Raw genomic sequence first — 11,584 nt, 5'->3', positions numbered from 1 at the left:
AGTTAACTAAGCACACAACGCCATAGCCTTTATTAATAGGGGCTTAGATTACAAACGTAAAAATTGTATAGAACAATGGTTTGGCCTCAACAGGAGTATTGTGTCCAGTGCCATGTTTTAGGAAGGATGTGAAGGCATTGAAGAGTCAGAAGAATTATTCCAGGGATGAAGAACCTGTTAGACTTAACCTCATTGACACATTTGTGTAATAAATAAGGCTTAAGTTATCAAATTGTACTTGTACATAAGCTCAGTGACTTGATTTGCATGTTTGGTGGAATGTTGTTGAAAGGTCTTTAAGTTGGCATCTCTTTAAATGCCAAAATACTGTAATGTAACTTTGAGAGAGAAAAAACAGATGTGAACTGAGGTTGTAGTTGAGAATGCATTTGAACATCTGGGCTCCAGTGAGACGAACATGATGAGGTAAACAAAAGCTAAAACTGGGACACTGATTGGCTAGAAGGATGGCCTCAGGGATAGAATTGTAAGTAAAGGGTACAAGTTAAGGTTAGTTTATTGCAGGCAAGCCAGAAGCATTCTCCCATTGGTCAAGAATTGCAAACATTTGGGTAGAAGTTATTAATTGTGTTGACATAGTTGCACAACTTGAGTTGAATGTTGCAAAAGCTGCCTGCAAAAAGGGTACAAAAATAGGACACTTGCCAGAGGATAGAATTTGTCAGAGGACACTTGCTAAGGGACCTTAATGGGAGAGAAAGTTAAGAGTTAATAGTAGGGCGCTTGCTAGGAAACCAGCATTTGCGTAAGACTTTGCCAGTCAACTGGTAATTGTCATAGGCTGGGGATTGTCATAAGAATGCAAAAGTGACTAAAATAATTGTCATATGTTGAGGATTGCCGTAAGAATCCAGGACTGATTAAATTGTCCTAGGCAAGGGATTGCTGTAACAATCCAGAAGTGACTAACGTAATTGTCACTGAGGTTTGGGGCTTCCTGTAAAAAATCCAGGTCAGTGTTAGAATCTAGTATTAAGTAATAAAGTAATTGTCTTAAGAAAAAGTGAACAGTCTTTGTCAGGAAGCTGCTTTCAACTTGAGAGAGAAATTGTGTGTGTGAGAGAGAGAGAGAGAAATACATTCAGCTGTGAAAGATGCAGCTACAGCAGTTAAGGTAGACAGGGAAATTAGAGTTGAAGTCTTAAAGCTGCAAGGGGTTTTTGCATGTATGTTAAAGTAAAGTTGACTAAGTTAAAACCTCAAAGAACGTCATGAGTCAAGAAACCATGTTCGAGGATCCAAGAGGAAGAGAAGTCCCGGGATCCACGGGAAAGACAGCATATTGTGCCATGCCTCGACTTGTGGAATATTAAGTATTAATCTTTGTTATCCAATAAATCTTGTTAGTTTGCATTCTAAATTAGTGATTATCTTTTTGCCAATAAGGTTATTCCCCAACAAGAATTTTATTACTCCAGGTTTAGTATTGAGTCCAATTCCCAACAAACTTCAGTTACTTAGATCAGAGTGGTTGAAACCCTTCCTTGGAGAAGACAAGGTTGAGAGGTGTGGGTGTCACTGGCTAGGCCAGCATTTATTGCCCATCCTTAATTCTCCTTGTGGTGGTGATAGTGAGCTGCCTTCTTGAACTGCTGAAGTTTGTCTGGTATAGGTACACCTATAGTGCTGTTAGCAGGGGAGTTCCAGGATTTTGACCCTGTGCTAGTGAAGGGACAGTGATATAGTTCCAAGTCAGGATGGTTTGTGACTTGGGAGGGAAAATTGCAGGTGGTGGTGTTCCCATGTATCTGCTGGCCCTTGTCCTTCTAGGTGGTAGAGGTTGTTGGTTTAGAAGGTGCTGTCGAAGGAGATTTATTAAGTTGCTCCAGTGCATCTTGTAGATTGTACACACTGCTGACACTGTGTGTTGGTGATAGAGGGAGTGAATGTTGAATGTGATGGGTGGGGTGCCAATCAAGTGGGCTGCTTTCACCTGGAATGTGTTGATGATCTTGGTGTTGTTGGAACTGCACTCATCTAGACAAGTGGAGAGTATTCCATCAAGCTCCTGACTTGTGCCTTGTAGATGGTGGACAGACTTTGAGGAGCCAGGAGGTGAGATACTTGCCACAGAATTCCCAACCTCTGACCTGCCCTTGTAGCCACAGTATTTATATGGCTGGTCCAGTTCAGTTTTTGGTCAATGGTAATCCCCAGGATGTTGATACTTAGGGCTTCAACGATGGTAATGCAATTGACCATCAAAAGGAGGTGATTGGATTCTCTCTTGTTGGAGACTGTCACTGCCTGACACTTGTGTGGTGTGATGATGTGACGGTACTCAAATGGAGGCTGGACAGAATTGATAGGGAAAAACTGTCCCCCTTGGTGCAAGGATCAAGAAAAGGAGGGCACAGATTAAGGTAATTGGCAAAAGAAACAATGGAGGCACGAGGAAAAATGTTTTAACACAGCGAAAGTTTGGGATCTGGAATGTGCTGCTGAGAATGTGGTGGAGGCAAGTTCAAGTGAGGCATTTAAGAGGGAATTGGATTATTACCAGAGAAGGAAGAATGTGCAGGGCTGAAGGAGAAGGCCAGGAGTGGCACAAGGTAAATTGCTCCTATGGAGAGCCAGCATAGACATGACGGGCCAAATGGACTCTTTCTGTGCCGTCAGCATTCTATGATTGTGATATCACATGGAGTGTATTGAGTTGGCGGAAGACTGTCATCTGTGATAGTGTCAACCTCAGAAGAAAGCCAAGATTAATTATCCATTCGACACTTCTGAAATCTGCTACTATCTTCTTCACTGCTTACTACATTTGAGTTTATGTCATCTGCAAACTTTAAAATCGTGCCCTGTGTATTCATTAACATACAGTAATAAGAGCAGTGTTATCAACACTGACCCCCTGATGTTCAGTGCATACTTTTTCCAGTCTGTAAAACAATCGTTCACCACTACTCTCTGCTTTCTTTCCCCTAATACATTGACATATGAATGCTATTCCTGTTCCTTCAATCCTGAGGGCTTCAATTTTGCTAACAATTCTACTACGTGATACTTTTTCATTCTTTTTGAAAGTCCTTTCAACTGAAGTAGTTGCTCCTTCCAGCCTTTGAAGATTCAAAGGTTGTGGTTAGAACATCCACAATTTTGTACCCTTACTTCGCTCAGTAACCTAGGATGCATCCCATCGGGATCATGTACCTTCCCTACTCTGAGTGCTGCCAGCCTTGTAAATGCCTCCTCTTTATCTACTTTTTAGGCTATCATTTTCTCCACTAATTACTCATTCTCTAGACATTGGTAACATCCTCTTTCTTAGCGAAGGCAAATACAAAGTACTCATTTAGTACCTTAGTCATGCCTCTGCCTCCACAAGATCTCCTTTCTGGTTCCAAATTTTCCCCAAATTTCCTTTGTCTACCCTTTTACTATTTATCTGTCTATAAAAGCTTTTTGGATTCCCTTTTTATCTTAGCTGCTAATCTATCCTCAAACTCTCTTTTCTTATTCCCTTTTTCAATCCTCTCCAGTACTTTCTTTATTCAGCTTTGCTCTCAACTGAAGTGTGAAGCTGACATTTTGTTTTGAGGACTAGGGTGTTTACATCGCATTATGCTGCTGTGTTGTTCATTTTGTTGAAAGCTATTGGGTGTACCACAAACGAAAATTGCATTAATCATACATGTTTATTTTGGTCTGGCTTGCTGCAGCTTTTTGGGTGAAAACAACTTCATGTTACAGAACTGTATCTCAGCAATGAGTTAAAAGAACTGTCATTTTAAATAAATTTTCATACCAAAAAATATGCTAGTTTTGCAATATCTGTCTAGATAACAAATAATGATGCTAAAAGCAATTTGGAAAATATTTAGCTAAAAGGTTACCCATCAAAGCCAGCACAATTTCTGTGGCCACTGGACCACAGCTGTAAACAAAGCACCACTGAAACAGTTTTGGCACAATAGCATGATTGATTTCATCATGCAATATAAAATGTTTTATAATCATATGGACTTGATTCGTACTCATATGCAGCATCATGTTTTATTTAGAGTATTAAGTTGGAATATATTTCAGTAAGGCCTGCGTTTGAAGCAAGAATGCAAGAGAATATTTTCCAATAAAATGCAAAAACACAAAGAATTAAAGACATATTGCGTGTTTCCATAATCACATGTTATTTTGCTTGTATTTTCCAAAATGTTTCATTCCGTGCAATGTGATTGGGCAAGAAACCTCTCGATCGAAGAGACTGCTAACGGCATGTTTCCTGTCTTGAAAATTCCTAAAATGTTATTATTAAAGCATAAAGATGATTGAGATGTAGGGTGATCATATTTAATCAAGTTAGTTTTATAACACAGGCAGAACTAAAAGTGAGGTACAAGATGCCCAAAGATAAGAATTTGCAATAGTGGGGAGAAAACAATCACTCAAAATTGAAATGAAAAACATCTCACAGATTACAAGTTTCTATTATTTCATTATACAGGACATTAGACATACTGCTTTAAAAAGTTTTTAAAATGGCAATTAATTGTTAGCTTGGCAAAAAATATACTGAAGTGCAGACACTTCCAAAAGTCAGGATGATTTTCCAAGTGTTGGTACATTTTCGGTAGCCTACTGACCTCTGGAGCTCAATGTGCTTTGCAGATCAAATGAGGTTCATTTTCAGGTTCATGCCATTGGTGGGGCACCATGCCCACCAGAGGCACTCAGCCCACAATGTTAACTGCCAATGAGGAAGAAAGTTTCACTGCTGACAGGGCAAAAACTAAAAATTACCCAAAATAAGACATCCAACATTGGGTCAGTTTGCAATTCCGGAAACACATTATTAAATTTACCAAGAAAATATTAATGAAACTGTGTGTGCACGCTCATGCATGTGTGAATCCATTTAAAGTGCACCACACTGTAGTGTTCAATTACTTAACGAGTCCACGCAAATATGTTCATTAGGTCAGCTCAGACATCGATGCAATCTACATTGGGCTGGAGAACGACATGGTGGCTTTTTCCCCTCACATTACCATTAACAACATTTCAGATGATGAATGGAAATATCAAAAGGAGACCATTTCTGCGGGGAAGGCCACAAACCCAAACCCAAGAAGAATGCAGTACATAACTAGGTTGAGGTTCTCTCTCGAAGAAATTTACTGAATAGTGTCAAATGATAGCAGATGTTGTAGAGTATCAGATATCAGTACTTATATCTTTCATTCTCAGCTAGTCATTTTAGACTATGACATTTGAATATGTTGGCTGACTGAATAGCTAGTGGTTGAGAGACATAGACCGGGATTTTCCTGTCCCGGAAATTCCTGCCGAGAGTCAATGGTCCTTTGGCTGGTTCAACAAATTTTTCGTCCTGACCGCGACAATTCCCACCATAGGCGGGACCGGAAAATCCCGGCCATAGTCTAGGTCCTGAAAATGTCATTCATGAATCCAGTATGTAATCCACAGACATTAGTAGAATATAGGACAACTCAGTACAAAAAATAATAACCTCTATGATTAAGCAAACCATTGGTATTCTTGTCTACTCCCTTGACAGCTGAGGATATAGTGATGTGAAATTATACCGCAGGAGTTTCATTTGATGCACAAATTTGTCAATGGGAAGGTGCTAAATTTTGAACTAAATGAAGAAAGTACGAGTGCTGTAATCATAGAAGATATGAACTCCTAATGACTGGCACTAAAAGAACATGAACTAGTGTTGTCACAAAAGTTTAGGGTCAGAATCATTGCCACTATTTCACTTAGGGATAAGTCAAAAGTAAAAAATGTTATTCATCTCTCAGGCTAAGACCACACATTTACATGCATAATCACACCATCAAGCCAATCTTGCACCCAGAGGTTCAATTGGGCAACCTTCGAAAACAGGAGGGGTTTTGGTGCATTCAGCATTGATTAACCTGAAACTTTCTTCCGATGCAGGCAGCATACCAACTTAGTGCTGCTTGCTACTTTGCACTATTGGGTTATGCAGTAGGCCCCAAACATGGTGCTGAGTGGCTACACACCTGAGCAGGTAGACCACATTTGTGTGAGACTAGTACACTTAAAGCCAGCCTGCACTATTTAAAGCCAATGTGCACCTTTTTAAAAAGTGGTACTTTTTGTGGCTACACCATGTGCCGGAATCGCTTGTGAAATAAATCTGAGCAGAAAAAAAGAGTCAATTCTGGTGCAAGAGAGAAGAGAGCTGCACTGGATGCCCAGGTAATGGAGGTGGAGAGGACAGATGTGATCTATCCACAAGGCTATCTACACAAAGTTTGCATGGGTTTTGGGAGCAGGTAACTTTGGCGGTCAATGCCAGTAGTCTGGTCCCCAGCGCTGCAACAAGTTCAATGATCTCACATGAAAGGTTAAGGTCAGTGAATGTACCTTCAAGTGCCATATCTCACCAATGACATCACCACACACACACAATGCCCAATGCACCAAAACCCCATCACTCACCTACCAACAATCTTTATCAATCTAACATTCAGAGCCTGCTGATCTAAATTTGCTGTTGCCCTTTGCCTAAGCAGAAATGCAGATAACAGATAGGATGAAGGCATGGATGATGATTCCATCCATGTATATTTTATAGTGCCCCAGTATCAGTTTTATGAATCCATCATGTGCACTCAACAAAGTTCAACCATGGTTTTGGATACCTGGCAGCTAAAAATTAGGCTCTAATTAATTCCCTTTTCACAATAGAATTATCAGATTTTACAGGGAAGTGATTTTGACCAAACAAAAAAAAGCAGGTTTGGGTCAGCTGGCGGGGTTAAAGTTTTTAAAATGAGGTCCTCATCCCAAACCCATGTCCAATCCACCCACTTTAACTGAGGCAAGAAGGTGGGTAGGCAACCAATCTGCTCCAAGGCAGAAGGCTGGCATCTTAAATATGATACTGATTCTCCAATTCTTACTGTTGTTCTATTTTTCAAATTTAACTGGTTGGCCGGCTTGTCCCAAACCTTGGGAAATTCAACAGCTATGATCAGGCGAGAGATTACCAGATTCTGGAAATGAGTGTCTATACACCTAGCTGCTAGATCCAACCTTCTCGTCTGGGAAACCACTGTCATCAGACACTTACATCGGCTTTTCCCTCTGTGACCTCTGACCTCCTCCCACTCCACCTCCAGGCCTCCAATTCTCTTCCCAGGTTTCTGACATTTCCTGACAACTAACTCCCCACACTGGGTCTCCCTGCTTCCCCAGGCCTAACATCACAGCCTTGCCAAGTACCCCAGGCCTCGCCACATACCTCAGGCTGACTGACCCCACCAAGACTTCTGGCCAACTCCTATGCCTTCAATACCCCAACAAGGCCTTTGTTCTCCTCTCCCACCACCCCCAGGCTTCTGACTTCCATTCCCAAACCCAGGCTATGAATCAGGTTGGGTTCTAAGCAGGGAACAGATTGGTGGTGTCACGCTGTGGAGATAAAACCCAGTGAAATCCCAACTACCAGGTTCCCCATGTCTTTCAAACACACCCCCGCCCCACATGCAACTTCTGATGCATCAGGTAAGTTGAAGTCCAACCCTATGGGGTGAATTTTATGGCCCTACCAGGCAGACCCGAACAAAACCCCTGACTACCCTGAAGTGTGGGATCCATCATTTCTTCATCTTTGTGGAATGCCTGTAGTCCCAAGAGTGGCTACAACTTGATTCTGACGTTGCTGGGACTACAGAACTGCCGGCCAATCTGATTGGCTAGTAGCTCTCTAGGGCGGGATGGGGGCAGAAGTCTGAGCCTGATCTAATTAGTCTTCCCCAACATATTACCCCTATGGGGCAGCCGGTTTCTGGTTGGCATGGTGCCGATGGACCTTTCAGTCAGGAGTCGGGGTGGAAGTTAATCTTATTGAGGCCTTTAAGTGGCTAATTAATGGCTACTTAAGGGCCTCTTTCTGTCTCTGCCACTATTTTCTGTGTGGCTCTGTAATATCCACCCCTATGAGTGGTTAATGTTGTGTGGACTCTATTGTTGATGTCTTCCTTTTGTTTGTTTTCTTCCTTGTGGATTAACATGGTAACCTGAGTCAAACATTACCGATTAACATTTCTTTCACAATGATTGGAAAATCTGCAGCAGTGGAATTGACTTTTCTTGTTGCTTTGGTGCTGCTAAGGGAAATCTGCAATGTTTCCACATTTGTAAATTATTTACTTTAAACAAGTACTTCCTTCATTTACAATCTTAATTTCTGATAGAGGGAAAATCATCCAGTAAGATTATATGAACAATAATAAGGCAGAAAGCCCTGTGGGTGTACCTACACCACATCGACTGCAGCGGTTCAAGAAGACAGCTCACCACCACCTTCTCAAGGCCAATTAGGGTTGGCAATAAATGCTGGACTAGCCAATGACACCCTCATTCCATGAATGAATAAAAATGAAAGAATTTAGACAGATTGCCAATGTGGAAACGTATTTTGGAATAGGGTAGTATTGATTGCATGAAGGAATTCAGCTCAATTGTCCTACACCTCATCCTTGACTTAAATTTCGGCCTTGAATGATTCACCCAAAGCCTTGATGAACTTGTACACATCATAAAAGGAATTGTAAAGAGGTACAGGAGCGACTCGTAGAGTATCTGGTTTCCGCATGTCACACTGTTGGAAAAGGGAAAAGATGATGTGTTATTTTAAATGGATAAATAAAGTCGATTAGTTAAAAGCAATGAGTGGTTTAAAAATTGCTAGGCATTATCTTCCACTATCTCCTAGATGTAATTGCAAGCTCCTTTGTCCAATGGAAACCAATAAAAACAAAAGGGGAAAGTGTTAAAACAGGAATTTTGTGACACATAGGGCTATCTTAGTCAGATATTTTTCCCTTTACTGGTTGTGAATCTCATCTTGAACCTCACTCTCAAGCCTTGTTGGAGGAAATAGCAGAGACTATGAGGGAAATTAGAGATGTATTACACTCTAGATTTTTCAGAGCTTTTTCAGAGCTCTGAAGAAGCATCATAAGGACTCAAAACATTAACCCTGTCTTTCTCTCCACAGATGCTGTTAGACCTGCTGAGTTTTTCTGCATTTTCTGTTTTTGTTTCAGATTTCCAGCGTCCACAGTATTTTGCTTTTATCTTTCTTTCTTATTTTGTTAAACAATTGAGTCATACCAACTGGTACAAAATAATCGAACTGACTCCCATGACTTAAATGTTAAAATCAGAAGGCCAATTTTAACTTGGATTAAGTTTTTGGTGACAAATTGCTCTAGTGAGATCATTACCCACTCAGCAGAGGGAGCAGGAGGCAACAGTGATTACAACTGACACACCTCATTTAAATGTCACTGGCCTGCTTTCCAACTGGAAAGGCTGTTGCCAGGTAAAGATTAGCTGGCCCTTGTTCCTCTGCCAGCTTCCAAGTAAGTACCAAGGAGGGGGATTAGGGTTGTTCTCATGAGAGGGAAGAGGGTTGTGCTCGAGGATGTCCAGGGCAGGGAGTCATGGGTTTTCTTGTAAGGCATGGAGAAACACTCCTGTTCTTCTGAACCCCACAAGGGAAAGTTTTAGGCTTAATTAAGGCCTTGTCTGTCTTCTGACTGGCTGCAGACCTGTTTCCAATGTGAAAGCTGCAGCAGCATCTCTGCTCAGGCCTCAGTTAAAAAGGCGTGGAGCCCTTTGGCATAACAGGGCCACAATTTGCAGAAATTTATGAGACTTCCACTTGCTTTAGATGAGCACCACATCCGCCTACAAAACTGTGCAGGTTATTGCAGGAAATGGATGGTACCTTAGTGAGTAACCTACTTGTCTTTAACTGCTCAGTTTTGGCTGTAGGGTCAAAATTGACCGCCTGAGTTTTATTAAAGCACGTATTATCATGAGTCACCTTACTAAGAAGTTAATGGTCAATAAATTAACTACGAATGGTTTACAAATTCGATCAATGGAAATGCTTCATATATTATCTCAGGGGTTGGCAACTTGTGGCTCTGGGGCCACATGTGGCTCATTACAGAGTCGAGTGGATCACGCCCTACATCGATGGAGCCCATTTTATGATAATTAAACCGCTTGTTTCATTTTGAAAAACTTTTATTGACATTAGAATTGAAGGAAAGTATCATTCAATTAACTACTCTTTTGTTAAAACTTTTAAAATGTTGTAGAAATGTGTCTCTGTCTTGTTTTTCATTATTATTGGTATTTGAGTAATAGCCTTAAGATATTGAGTTTTTGACTAAATTTTTTTAAAAATAGCTCTTCTAGTTAATAAAGTTGCCAACCCCTGTGTTATTTTATGAATTGGTACAGGTAGAATTGGTCTTCATTTGTCTTGACGACCAGTCTTGAATAAACACAGAGTTGCTACCTGCTGGCTGTTGCTCTAGTTGGAATAAAATGCTGGGATTTTCTATTCTGGGTCTTAGACCCATGGTGGAGGTGGGAACCGGCAATGTTTCCCGCCACGGAGTCGGTTGAAATTCACGCCGAATCGCGTGATGTTGGGTTAGTTAATTATGCAGTCGGGGGTTTCCCGACGTGTTACGCGGTGAGGTGGGCTGGATGATGCACGCCCTGCCATCGTATCTGGCCGCCGCATTTAAAAGGCGCCCGGACATCAATTTCTTTGTCGCGAACCCACCGTGGAAGGAGGAGATGGTCCGGTGATCCCAGGGAGCTCTGGCCCCCAGATTCAGCGACGCTTCCTTCGATGTGCTGCTCAATGCAGTAGAGGCCAGGGGGGTGCATCCTGTACCCCGAGAATGGAAGGAGTTGGCTGAGCTATGTGACTAACCCTTCATGGGAGGAAGTTGCCAGGGTGTTCAGTGCCCACAGCCTCCATTGGAAGACTGCCCTGCAGTGCCAGCAATGGATGAATGCCCTCATCTGCGCTGCCAGGGTAAGTGAACGCTCAACTGCTCACACTCACCTCACTGAATGGTACAGGGGACATGGACCTCAGTGTCAAGGGCACCATCTGTGCAGCATATACATAAAAGAGCTACTCAGCGTGACATGGTGATGCCTCATATTGTCACTGCAGTCCATCTAGTCTGCAGAGTGAGAGGCCGCTGCAGGTCCCTGACCTTTCCACACAGAAAGCTCAGATACTGTCTGGGGGTGGGGAGTGGTGGGGGGGAGGAGGTTAGGTGTTGAGGGCACCAGCAAGCATCGGTAATGACATGCCTCTTTAACCTTATCCTTTTGTCTGAGCGGGATCACCACTCTGGAGGGTGATGTCCCAGAACCTTTGTAGACAACCTGCAGTGCATCAATCACAAGGCACATAATCCAGTGAGTTATTTGTAAGAGTGGAAGTATGAGAAAGATTCATGAAACGCAATTGCTCTCAACCCCATCTTCTCTCTCAACATGGCTAATTCCTAAAATTTTAAAATCTGGAATAAGATTCTAAAAAAGCTGAAGCTATGTCTGCCTGTAACCCTGAACAATAAGACCTAATCTGGCAATATTGGAGAAGCTGACACCTTGTTATCTTGGAAGAGACGTTAACTACCCCTGTGGTTACAGAGATCAAATTCAAAGAGAATTATACAATGGCCATCTACATTTCCTAAGCCAGGCCTGGCCAATGGAGACTACTCGTCTG

The 11,584-nt window shown here is 41.9% G+C and overlaps 1 protein-coding gene across 2 annotated transcripts in view; it reads right to left on the bottom strand.

Annotated features, from left to right (window-relative positions):
- Positions 1-4,298: 4,298 nt before the first annotated feature.
- The window catches only part of kynu (kynureninase), a 179,092-nt gene continuing 171,806 nt past the window's right edge, over positions 4,299-11,584 (bottom strand). For both annotated transcript variants that reach the window (XM_078552495.1, XM_078552496.1), the window contains exon 14: positions 4,299-8,626. In XM_078552495.1, coding sequence (XP_078408621.1) covers positions 8,510-8,626 — 117 coding nt within the window. In that variant the 3' untranslated portion in view covers positions 4,299-8,509. The remainder of the gene's footprint in view (positions 8,627-11,584) is intronic.

Source organism: Cetorhinus maximus, chromosome 11 (genome assembly GCF_964194155.1).
Source record: "Cetorhinus maximus chromosome 11, sCetMax3.hap1.1, whole genome shotgun sequence".
Taxonomy (NCBI): Eukaryota; Metazoa; Chordata; class Chondrichthyes; order Lamniformes; family Cetorhinidae; genus Cetorhinus; species Cetorhinus maximus.
The sequence above is the reverse complement of the archived record's forward strand: the minus strand, read 5'-3'. Positions and strand labels throughout refer to the sequence as shown.